This window comes from Panthera pardus, unplaced genomic scaffold (genome assembly GCF_024362965.1).
Source record: "Panthera pardus isolate Hobbes unplaced genomic scaffold, ASM2436296v1 HiC_scaffold_11, whole genome shotgun sequence".
NCBI lineage: Eukaryota > Metazoa > Chordata > Mammalia > Carnivora > Felidae > Panthera > Panthera pardus.
The window spans coordinates 79,058,606-79,071,872 of NW_026526666.1; the positions used below are offsets into that span (position 1 = coordinate 79,058,606).

Genomic DNA, 13,267 nt, shown 5'->3' on the forward strand with positions numbered 1-13,267 from the left:
CCTAATTTTAAAAGGAAAGTTACACTGGTGATAAATTGGCAAAAAATGTTTTAAAAATATCATTTTACATTTTCCTAATTAATTTTAGTAAATGAAAATGGGCACCTAACCAGTATGATTGTTCAATAAACATGATCTATTTTCAAAATATTAAATGTCTTTTAAATCTTAAGTTATTCACTGTCATTTTTTAAAAAGTAGGCTCCACACCTGAAGTGGCACTTGAACTCATGATCCTGAGATCAAAAGTTACATGCTCCACCAACTAAGCCCCTATTCACTGTCATTTCTTAAATCAAAGTTCAGCTCTAATATTTAAGATCAGACTCATTTAGGAAATTTAACTTCCTTCATTTTCATTAGGATTTTTAAAAGACATTCTTTAAACTTGAAAAATTACAAAACTTTCCTTCTGAAATTAAGGCTGTATTACTTTGCCCTTTTAAAATTATGGAGGTGCCTGTTTCTCCCACTATCTGTGGTAAAGAAATCAAACAGACACACCTTTCCTTTAAAACTGCTTATTGCACTAAAAGACAGCAAAACAAGTTGTCAGTTCTTAAAATAAACATGATTACATTTCTATAAAAGATGTTGCCAATACAGTTCTCTAATTATTAAAGCACTATCCTAATAAATATAAAAGGAAGCTGTACTTCAAAACATACATATATGTGTGTATATATATACATACATATATAAGTATACATATATATGTATGTATATATATATATGAAAATCACATTAAGGTATGAGAGGCAACAAGTAAACTAGCAAAAAAAAAAAAAAAATTAAAATAAAAAAAAACCCTCAGCAACCCCTTCTCTCTCTCCACCCAATTTCAGAGGCCTCAACCCTAAAGAGTTTCAATCTTTTAAAATATTTGCCCTTTATGAAAGCTGTAAGGGATTTTCATGTATAACCCATAGCAACAGAAGGCTTTAGAATACATATCAGTTATAGAGAAATTTCTGAGTTACAACTTCTGACAAAGTTTTATATTTATAGCAGCTTTAACAAACTAAAGAAAAATAATAGTTTAAGATTGCTACTGCTTATATACACATTGCACAAATGGCAAATGTTAAGTTCAGAGCAGGAGTGGGCAGACACTCTCATAGAAACTTCATATATATATACGTATATATATATATATACACACACACACACACACACACATATATATACATACATATACATGTGTGTGTATATATATAATAATTTTGTTTAAGAAAGCAATATCAAGAGTTGAGGACTTAGAATTGTGTATGAGACAAGAGACAGGAGTAGGGTGTGCAAAATAAAAATAAAACTCTAGTTTGCCATGCTTCATATCCAAATGAACCAGATACATGAACATCTGAATGTCACTGGTAGCATCAGGAAAAAAAATGTAGGTGATGAAGGCGAGGGAGGTAGAGAGAAATCAAAGTAGTGGTGGGAGGATGATAAAAGGGAAAGAAAGTTCCCCGATGGAATGAACTATAAAATACACACACAGTCACATATATATCTACTGTCAGTGTAGATCCAGATATATATGCATATGAAGTATACATGTATATATTTAAAATATACATAGATACCTTTCACAAGAATACACGAATGCACATTAATTTTTTTGCACACATAGTTGTGAACAATCACTTTGATTATTCATGTAAGGTGTGTGTGGTTTTTTTTTTAAACCGTCATTTACTTTTTCTGTACTTTTTTTGCAAAGATAGTTGTGCTGCCAAGCAACTTGAGGTAAAGGCATTAAAAGGGTTAGACTACAAGAAAGTGAAAACAAAACAATGGCGATACTTCCTAAGGAGACCGCACAAAAAAGCAGTTGGCTGGTTTCATATTGCATAATGGTGCTGTGTTCCTTGATGAAGTAAACAATCTTCCTTATATTAACATAAAAATCAGACCCTGGTCCCCACACAGTGTTGGTTGCTGTATGGCTGGAGGCATTCCCACTCAACTGACTCCACTGGAAACATATGCTCTATGTCGATGCATCTTTCAATTCTTCCTCTCAGAGAATATTCTTGGACTTTTTAAGCAAAGTACATTGTGCGTAAGGTATCTTGGTGAATCTGTACAGCCTTGGCAAGAGCTTGTGGATCTCGTCCATTGCTCTGTCCTGAAACATGACTTCCTTCAGCACTGTAAGAGAAGTGGCAATGAACACAAAAACAAACCCTATTCTGATGTAGTAATTTTAGAAAATATTACTCATAGAAAATTTCAAAACTATTTATATTAAAAAAAGAGAGGCTGGCATTATGAACATTTCTATCACCCAGCTTCAATGATTATTAACCCAAGGCCAATTTTGTTTTACTTCTCTCACCTCCCCAGGATTGTTTAGAAGCAAATCTCAGACATGCCATCATTTTGTCTATTAGCAATGATCTCTCCCTTGAATTAATCTGGTAAAGCAACTAAATCACTATACCATTCTAATACTAATAAGCCTAAAGTGCACATTTTAATGGAGCCCTTATCTTGGGTAGTCAGTTCTGCCTATTGTTCCTTTTCATATGGACCACTGAGTCCTCTAACAGCTTGTGGCAGAGAGGCACATACATGGAAACACTTAAAAGAAATTTTACAAGAAAAGCCTAACATGCTGACCCATACTTGGTTTTGGGTGAGAATCTGTATTTGTTGTGCTTTTATACTACCTGTCATGTTCTTTGTCCACGAGATGGTATCTGGCTCTGAACGCTACCAGGTGAGCATAATACGCTGGTGCAGGTATAGAAACAGATCGTGTACAGCGCACGTAAGTGTGGCAGAGCTGGTAAGTCAGCAGCTGAAGTTCATCTGCAGTAAAGCAGTTATCGTCCCATAAAACATGATAGTGTGAAGGACGGCTGGTACCCTGTAGAGAAGGCAGTGGCATGTTCTGTTGGTTTTTAAACATTTAAATAAATGCTCATCACAGACTAAGTTATATTAAAAAACCAGCTTTGCACATTAGTAAAATAAAACATACTTTACTTAATTGATTCTGGGTACATATCCAAATGAAATGAAAGCAGAGACTCAAACAGATATCTGCACACCCTTGTTCAAAGCAGTAGTATCCACAATAGCCTACAGGCAGAAGCAACTCAAGTATCCAATGATGGGAGAATGGATAGAAGGTGGTATATATATACAATGGACTATTATTCAGGCTTATAAAGAAAAGTCTAACACATGGATGAACCTTGATGACATATGCTAAATGAAATAAACCAGTCACAAAAGGACAAATACTGTATGATCCATTCATATGAGGTAACTGGAGAAGTCAAATTCAGAGAGACAGAAAGTACAGTGGTGGCTGCCAGTGGCCAGGGGTGTGGTGGGGCAGGGGAATGGGGAGTTAAGTGTTTGATGGGTATAGAGTGTCAAGGAAGATGAAAAAGTTCTGGAGATAGATGGTCTTATGGCTGCACACAATGTGAGCGTACTTAATGTGACAGACTGTACACTTAGAAGTAGTTAAAATGGTAAGTTGTATGTTGTATAGTTTTACTATAATAAAAAACCCAGAACATTTAGTTGAGTTCCTCTGTAATAGTTACTATGTTAGATACTGCAGATTCAAAGAAAAACAAAGTCAAAGGTTTCCTTTCTTTTGGAAAACACAATTTAGTAGAGGAGTTAATGGCATCTATAATTAAAAAAAAACTAACAAAAGCTATAGTACTACTGGCACTTAGTCCTGTATGAGAATACCAAAGGAAGTAATTATAGGGCTAAGCCATGGTTCTTCACCAAGGGGAAGGGGAGAGAGGGAGATTTTGTCATTTTTGGGCAGCCAGTGTGAGAAGACGCCAGAAAGAGTCAACAGCCTTACCAAAAGCACAGGGGGAATGGCTAATAGACCTGTGTGAGCAGAGTATGGTGCACAAGGGAAAAAAGATGAAGTCTGAAAATAAAGTTTGGAATCAGATTCAATGACATGCCTCAGAATTTGGACTTCTACCTGTAGGCAGCAGGGAAAGTACTGCATGTTGGGTTTTTTGTGTTTTTTTTTTAAACAAGAGAGACTTTAGTTGGGATGAGACTGGGGTTTTATTAAAGTAATAGCAATAACATGGAGCCTGGATTAGGAATAGGAAGACTGGAGCACCTGGGTGGCTCAGTTGGTCAAGCATCCGACTCTAGATCAGGTCATGATCTCATGGTTCGTGAATTTTAGCCCTGCGTTGGGCTCTGTTCTGACTGCTCAGAGTCTGGAACCTGCCTTGGATTCTATGTCTCCCTCTTTCTCTGCTCCTCCCCTGTTCACGCTCTCTCCCCCTCAAAAATAAACAAACATTAAAAAAAAAAAAGAAACAGGAAGAGACTGAAAGCAAGGGGAACAGCCAGGAGGCTGCTGCATTAGTTTGAGCACATGATGATGAAGATCTGAACTAAAGAAATGGCAGTAGCAAGACAGAAAAGGAGAAAGATGAGTTAATACTTTAACAAGTAATTTGAGCATCATTTGTTAGACACTGCATAAGATTCTGGGGATAAAATTCAAATTACCAAATCTTAGCTCCTCCAAATTATAGGCTTATAATGCATTTATATTGTACATTCACACATTCAGTATTTACTGAACACTCACTATATGCCATGTCCCGTATTGAATGCCTGGCACATAGTAATGCATGAAGAGGAGACATGGATGTGAGCTCTGAATGATAAAGGAGGGCTTGTGAGATTGGGGGGAAGAGCATCTCAGGCACAGGGAAGAGACAGAGTAAAAACCCTAAATACATGTGATTCATTCAGTTCTATCACTGTTCTTGTCTCCATCACCATCATCTTTTGCCTGGATTATGTTAAGACTCCTAGTTGATGTCCCCTACACAACTCCTATTCCCCAGTAGAATCTGTTTTCAGTAAGAGTGAATTAAAACACACACATACACACACCATATACCTAACGATGTTCATGTCCAGCTTAAAGCCTCTTAATGGCTTTCCAATGCACTTTGACTAAAATCCAGGTGCTCACCCCTGCCTGACAAGGCCCGTATAATTCAGCCCCGGCTTGTCTCTCTAACCTACCCCCATGTTGCGGTCACAGCCTCCATTTGATTCCTTCAATGGATAACATTTTTCTACCAAAGAGCCTGTATGTGCCTCTGGCAGGAATTTTCTTCCCCCTTCTTGGCTTAACTCCCACTTATTCCTCTTGATTTTACCTTCAATGTCATTTCTCAAATGTGATCTCCCAACCTAAATCAGTTCCCCACTAAAATCTCTCTTCCTAGCTTTACTTTTCTTTTATTATGCTTATCCCAATTTATAAATATGTATTTGTGAGATTACTTACTTAGTAGGTCTCCCCCCCCCAACCTATAAAAGTAAGGGACTGTATTTATTTGTTCTCTCTGTGTCCCTAGCATCAACACCTATCTTCTAGGAGGCAGACACAATAAATATCTGTTGACTGAATGAATGAGTAGTCTCTGCCTTTTGGGACTTCACAGACTAGTGTAAGGGGGAGAGAAACAGAAGCATGGTTACAATGCTGTCTAATGAATGCAACAAAGAGGTATGCATAGGGTGCTCAGGCAGTGCAGAGGAGGGGCATTTGTCTGGGGGAAGGATATAAGAAAGGCTCTGGGAGGAGCTGATCCTCAAGATGAATCTTAAGGGATGAACAGGACTAAATTAGGGAAGGAGTAATTAAGGTAAGGGAGAGACATGGTCAGGAGAGTTATGAGAACTCTGTTTAGAATGGCTGTTTAGCATGGCTGTAGTCCTGTTGTGTTTCTGTGTGTTTGTGTATGTGAAAGGGAGGAGATATAGAGAGGAGGAGAAAAAGAAAGGAAAGGAGGAAGGAAGAGTAGGAGAAAAAAAGCAAAACAGACTGAGGTGTAGCAGAAGTGAAGGGAGCAGGATGCAGATATCAGGAATTGAGTATGTATGCTGTCCTAAGAAAATGAGACTTTACCTTCAATGGATATGTTAGCACTAAATAGATGAATGATAGGGTCTTATGTTTTAATTAATGAGGGAGAACAGATTAAATGGGGGCACTTAGGATCATTTTGCAATTGTACAGGAAAAGTAATAATGAGAGCTGAATCAAGCAGGGGAAGTGAGGATGAGAAGGGTCTGAGAGTGAGATGGTAAATTCTACAGGGTTGAGGGGTGGATTTGAGAAGGGTGGCAGGTGAGAGGGTGTAGTCAAAAACAACCTCAAGGTCTGGAAAAAGTTCTCTCTGTAAAGAGATTTCAAAGTCATAAATATTTAAACTTAAAAATTTAAACTAAATGAAGAACAAATGGAAAGGCAAGATGAAAAGAGAAAAATGTGTATGGAAATCAAATGGTGGATGGTTTCAATGAGTGAGTGACAACAGTATTGAATGCTGCAGAGTTCAAGAAGCAGCAGTGGAAGGCTGCTATAAATTGAAGAGGATACAGCCAATTATAGTCTCTTCTGTTCTTAATATAAACATTTTACAGAAATATAAATACACAGAGGAAAGCACACGGACCATAAGTGTATAGGATGAGGAATGTTCACAAATACCCATGAAACCAGTACCCAAATCAAGAAGTTGAACATTAACTGCAACCAAGAAGTCCCTTTGTGCCCTTTTGTGGTCACCATCCTATCTACTCTGCCCTCAGTAACTGGACTTTTAACATTATAGGTGACATTAAAGATTGTATCTGCTTTTGAACTTTATAATAAATCACATCACTGGATCACAGTCATGTGCCCTTCGGGTATGACTTCCTTGGCTTGACACTGTGAAATCCACCCATATTGTTGCAGCATTCTCTTTGTTGTAGAATATTCTGTTGTATAAATATGCATTATTTATTTTTCCAATCTACTGATTGTGGGCATTTGAATTGTTTGTAGTTTTTGACTATGACCAGTGCTACTCTAAGCATTAACGTACTATCTTTTGGTGAACATAGATATGCATTTTCTGTTGGCTATCTTGGAGATCCTGGGTCATAGAGTATGCATATATTTAACTTTAGTAGATAACGACAAGACAGTTTTGAAAAATGTTCATGTTAATTTATACTCACACTGGCAAAATGTAAAGTTTCAGTTGTTCTATATCCTTATTTGTCTCTTTAAATTTCAGGTGAGTGCCTTTAGGCTATTGTTTTAAGAATAGTTTAGTTACAAATGGAAGAAATATACGAGAGAATAACTTGAAGGGAAATACAGGATCAAGGAACTGTAGTTTAGGATGGGGAAGTGTCAGCTAAGGGGATGAGGTCAGAAGCTTGGAAATGACTGAAGGTACAAAAAGAAGGATAACTGGTGAACTGAGACCAACTCGAGTCAGGCGAGAGCAAATTCGAACAACACTACACACTGAACCTTTCCTCCTGTGAGAAAGGGGAGAAGAAAGCAGGTGTGACTGACAGTATAGTTTCTTACTGAGGTAAAAGGAAGGGGTCATGTTCTGAGTGTCAGGGCAAGAGACCAAGGTTAGGGCCCCTTGGAAAATGGTATTAAGAGCTAACAAAAGAGGAGTTCAAGGATTGTTAAGCAATAGAGAAGATCTTTGAAGTTGTGGTGATTTATATCAGGAAATTATAATTTAGGACACTGTCTGCTGTGATTCCTCAACAGGGAGCACTTATCTTTTTAGGAGAACTCCCTGTGGAGGCTCAGAGGGGTCCCAGGCTCCCTTCAGTTAACACATTTCTAATAGTATGTCAGGTGGGTTTTTTTCCCCCCTGCTGTCCTGGAATTGCAACTAGGGTCTGAAGGAGAGGACTAAAGGTGTTAGGCACCCCACAGTCTAAAGAATTACCAATCTTTGGAGCCAGCCACCTCTCCTCAAGGGCTCACTGAGAGAAGCCAGGTTAGGACAGGTCTTACCATCAATTCCCTGGTGCTGGCCTCTTCTCACCTAATCCCCATCCTCCCAGTAGAGGAAAAGAATGATTATGGGTTTTGTGAAAACATGGAATTGCAGTTGTGAGGAAAGGTACACTCTCTCTCATGAAAATATAATAAGAGGGACTCCAGGAGAATCCATTATAAAGATAAGAACCTGTTGGAAAGGGAGACTTTTATCTCATGCCCCAGCTGGACACTTCCCGAGCTCAGAGCCCACAGGCCCACTCTGCCATCTCCACAGGGCTGGAATGGTAAGAATTACTATAAACAGTTTTAGGAGCCTAAAGGACTGGAAGTGAGCATAAGTGCAGGAGCTCCTAAATACTAGCAGACTGGCAGCAACACGAGATGAGTTAGAGTACCTGAAGGAGGAGGAGAAAGAGGTATCTCAGAATCAGGCCATGGTCCCCTTCTCTATTCAAAGTTACCAGGACCAAAGCTCTAGCCTGATCTGGGCAGGTAAAGGGTGGAACAGAGTAGTAGCAAGCTTTGACGTGATTTGTAAATTTAAGTTTTAAAGATGAGTGTGAATTTTACCTCAAAATAAAATGCAGAAGGGAGAAAATAATACCAACAAGACCAATAAAAAGTGTTAAATGTTATGGAATTTGGCCAAAATGTTGAAGGGTCTGTTAATCAGTGATAAAGTTAAAAACAATGACACGAAAAAATAATCTCTTATACTGGTTAGAAATGATTGGGTTTTTAATTTTAGCTGGTAAAAAAACAAGACTCCAAAAACAACAACAAAACAAAACCCAAGACTCCTGTTTTTATCTCTGAGAAGTTTGAAAATTCTAATAAAGCTGAGAAGATGTGTAAAAAACCATCCTCAGTCCTTGTGAAATATTCCTGGTTATTTACTGACTAAAGTTTCAATTTAGTGTTCAAAAGGAAAACTGGTCCCTAAAATTGTTGGTTAAACACAGTATGGAAATACCTCTGCCTTTAAGATTCATAATGACCATTTGCCTATCAGTAGCATACAAAAAATCTAGAGTAAAAAATTCTGTTTAACCAGCATTTCCAGAATTCATCTGAACGAAGAATCCTTTTTTCTTTTCTATAATATTTATTGAAAAGTCACAGCAGTAGTGTTCCATGGGATACATGGACAGAAACACTCGTTTAAAAAATATGTGCTCCAATTTTACAGATTTTATCTCTGGAAGGTACTTTTAACTTTGTTTTGCTAAATGACTGTTACCACCCACAGTGGAAATGTTTGACATTGATTCACTGATGGTGAAATGGAACAGATATAAGAACACAGATAAATGAGTGGGATAATAATTTTAAAGCTGTAAGAGTGGAACAAGGGGTTAGTGTGGACATACAAGACTTTGAGATACAGCTGTTCAGCATAGCACATCTTCCTGAAATTTGTTTTAATCAATGGCAAGTAACCTAAAATAGTTTGGTGCTACATTCTGTCAGACATCCTAGAAACAGAGGTTCACTCTGTCATTGAAAAGTTAGAGAAACACTGAATTAAGCTTATGTTCAGGGCACCTGGGTAGCTTAGTTGGTTAAGGGTCAGACTTTGGCTCAGGTCATGAACTCACAGTTTGTGAATTCAAGCCCCACATCAGGCTCCATGCTTACAACTTGGAGCCAGCTTGGGACTCTTCCTCTCCCCCACTCTCTACCCTTCTCCTACTCAAGCTTGTACTCTCTCTCGAGAGTACCTAACTAACCTAACTCTCAACATACCTAACTAAATAAATAAGAGGATTCATTTAAAATAAATAAAGCTTATGTTCTACTAAGTAATAAAGCTAACAAATAATGTGATCTTATGAAAAAAGTAAGACTCTTTTAATTTTTTTTTAATGTTTATTTATTTTTGAGAGAGAGAGAGAGAAAGAGAGAGAGGGAGAGGGAGACAGAGAGTGAGTGGGTGGGGGGCAGACAGAGAGGGAGACACAGAATCCAAAGCAGGCTCCAGGTTCCAAGCTGTCAGCACAGAGTCTGACAAGGGGCTCGAACCCATGAACTGTGAGATCATGACCTGAGTGAAGTCAGGCACTTAACTGACTGAGCCACCGAGGTGCCCCGGAAAGAGTAAGACTCTAAAACTATTTCACTGAAACTTAAAGCTGCAAATTGATAAACCCTTTCACATGCTCAATATCTGCAAGTAAATGCCAAAGTTCTCTATGAAGTATTATTATCAAAAAGAAGCAAATGTCAAAGGAAGAATCAAGTATTTTAAAATTTTTGAAGTTTTAGGTTAAATTGAGGACCTAGTTTGGGAGATTTATTCTGTTAAACTACTTACATTCTGTCATTTTAAGAGAAATAAGCCCCTCTCCCCAAGGTAAGAAAGGGAAAGAAATTTATTTACTGAAAGTTTCATCTAATTTCATGTGGAAACAATTTAGAGTGTAGAAAACAGTGTTTCTTTCAATTAAAAAAATACACATAACAGGGCGCCTGGGTGGGTCAGTCGGTTGAGTGTCTGACTTCGGCTCAGGTCATGATCTCGCTGGGTTTGTGAGTTCGGGCCCCGCGTCGGGCTCTGTGCTGACAGCTCAGAGCCTGGAGCCTCCTTCAGATTCTATGTCTCCTCCTCTCTCTGCCCTTCCCATGCTCGTGCTCTGTCTCTCTCTATCTCTCAATAATAAATAAACGTTAAAAAAGATTAAAAAAAACAAAACAAAACACATAAGAATGGAAGTTCCTGAATTAGAACATTTTGCTGAAAGTGTAGGCTTACCTGTATTCCAGCATGGCTACAGAGGTAAAAATCAAACTCATATGGGTGTGTAATGTCTGTATCAACTGTTGTTCCAGCTGGGATATTGCCACTTCTTCCAACCTAGATTTGTTTGGCCAAAGTTTAAACAAACGAGACAAAGGTAAAGAATGTATCTAAGAGCACTTTTAAAAATGTATAAATATATCAGCTGATCCTGTGTTTCACTACCTTTAACTTGAAATACTACTTGAGCAGGCATTAACCGGAAACCTTATTCCAGTCCTGGTTCCTATTCTTACATAGTGTTGAAAGTGAGAGCTGATAAACAACAAAGAGTTACTAGTGTCTATTGGTGCTTAGCCAGCAGGTGATCCCAATATGGGTGGAACACGTAAAATTTTTCTTAAAATTACTTTAGGGGTGTCTGGGTGGCTCAGTCAGGTAAGTCTCCAAGTCTTGGTTTCAGCTCAGGTCATGATCTCATGGTTTGGGAGTTTGAGCCCCATCAGGCTCTATACTGACCCTGTGGACACTGCTTGGGATTCTCTCGCTTTTTTCCCCCTCCCCCAAAAGAAATAAAAATAAAAACAAATCTGCTATACATGTTCCAATTTATGGTACCTGTGAACAATAGGCACTCTTGAATGTGTAATTTATGAAAACTAGCATTTTCCTTGGAAACACTGTATTTTTAGAGAGCAAGAATGCTGACAACATACAACAGTAATAACCATTTGTTAACTATGTGCCAGGCACTTAAAGTACATTATTTCTAATCCTAATAATCCTGCAAGTCAGGTGTTATTCCCTCCTGTTTGGGAAACCTAGGCTCAGGAATATGAAATAATTTGCTGTACAGCACACAATAAAGGGCTGAACTGGTAGTGAAATATGGAACTGATTGCAAAGGTCCTATTCCTTTTATTTCATACTAGCAGTTTTAACATCTTGTAAGGAAGCCAACACCATGCATGGCGATGGTGTGAATGTGACTGAAATGGTTCAAAATTTCTGATAAGGAAAGGCTTATTTTTTAAAGTTTATTTGTTTATTTTTGCAAGGAGCCGAGAGAGACAGATTCTGATGCAGGCTCTGGACTCTGAGCTGTCAGCACAGAGCCTGACATGGGGCTTGAACCCATAAACTGTAAGATCATGACCTGAGCTGAAGATGGACGTTCAGCCAACTGAGCTACCCAGGTGCCCCAAAAGGTTCCTAATAAAACACTTCAAAATGCATATGTATACTCACCTCTACCTCTGTATCCCTAACACATTTAAAATCATTAATTCTAAGTCTAGGTTTATAAGGTTAGCAAATTAGAAACTATTTTACTGACTCAGACATTCTTTCTGCATGCGAGGGACCACTATCAGGTAGTGGCATGAGTTATATATAGCTATGTAGCTATATAGCTATGTAGCTTAGCCTTCACTAAGCACAAAACAAAGAAAACAGTTCATACTAAGCACAAAACAAAGAAAACAGTTCATAATCAACTAAATTATGTCTATTCTTAAAAAACAGTTCATAACCAACTAAATTATGCCTATTCTTAATACACTAATCAAATTAACACGTATAAAAAGGTTTTCTTTACTTACAGAGACAGCAGAATGGGTTCATATCGCAGCTTCACCGGTTTCTAGTTGTTCTATTTAGGGCATGGTATTTTAACTACCTCTCATCTATTATTAGTAATAGTATTTAGAACAAAGGTGAAAGAGAAGCTGACAAATGAAGGACTAACATGACTGAACATCAGATGCTAGTAATCATTAAATCTAACTTAGGTTTTCCTAATCTTGCTTCTGAAGAAACATTTGGTTTTTCAGGCACAAAAAAAATTTACATAGAAATTTGGGGTCAAAGGCCTTTAACAACTGGAGGCCACAATAAAAAACTAACACTACTGCTATCAGAGAGGTTAACAGTGATTATAAGCATTCTGGAGCCAGAGTGCCTGATTTGAGTCCTAGCTCTACCAACAACTAGGCTTGTAAATCTTGTTCTTTAACCTCATATGCCCCAGTTTCCTTCTGTGGAAAATGATAATAATAATAAATACCTCATAGTGTTGTGATGATTAAATGAGTTAAATTTATAACAAATACCTATAACAAATACCTATAACAAATACCTAGTCTGCTATGATTATTTCTTTTTCTCTATTATTTTTCTTTTTTCTTTTCCTCTATTATTACCACAATCACCACCACTCTACAACTAGCCAACCTTTATTGTGTGCTTAGCATGTATGTGCCAAGCACTGTTTTAGGTATATTACATATTTTTATTTATTTAATCCTTTTAACAACCCAAATAAGGAAGAAATTAATATTCACCCAAACCTTGCTGGGATGGAAACAGGCACAGAGACGTTAAGTTACTTGCCCAAAGTTACATGGAGAGTGTAACCAAAGACAAAATATATACCAAACCCAGCATACACTTCTCAGTCTTTTCTGTTGAACCCTTTCCCCAAGGAGACACTAACACTTGCAATTCTCAAATTTCTCTGCTCCACAGTTTGAAGGATGGGAATAGAGCAATGGAAATGACAGCAAGCCTGTTACTTGCCTATGCTTCATGCAGACAAGAATACAGATTTCCCTAGGTATTTACACCTCCTCCTCTTTCTAATTATAAAAATACATAGTCATACTACAAAACATAAAAATAAATTCTGTGAGGGGGTG

General features: G+C 37.8%; 1 protein-coding gene across 5 annotated transcripts in view; it reads right to left on the minus strand.

The window, feature by feature from the left end:
• Positions 1 to 1,547: 1,547 nt before the first annotated feature.
• LOC109255442 (protein argonaute-3) overlaps positions 1,548 to 13,267 on the minus strand; it is a 114,207-nt gene continuing 102,487 nt past the window's right edge. For all 5 annotated transcript variants that reach the window (XM_019430131.2, XM_019430130.2, XM_019430132.2 and 2 more), the window contains 3 exons: positions 10,587 to 10,688; positions 2,676 to 2,875; positions 1,548 to 2,154 (listed from right to left, as the gene is read on the minus strand). In XM_019430131.2, coding sequence (XP_019285676.1) covers positions 2,046 to 2,154; positions 2,676 to 2,875; positions 10,587 to 10,688 — 411 coding nt within the window. In that variant the 3' untranslated portion in view covers positions 1,548 to 2,045. The remainder of the gene's footprint in view (positions 2,155 to 2,675; positions 2,876 to 10,586; positions 10,689 to 13,267) is intronic.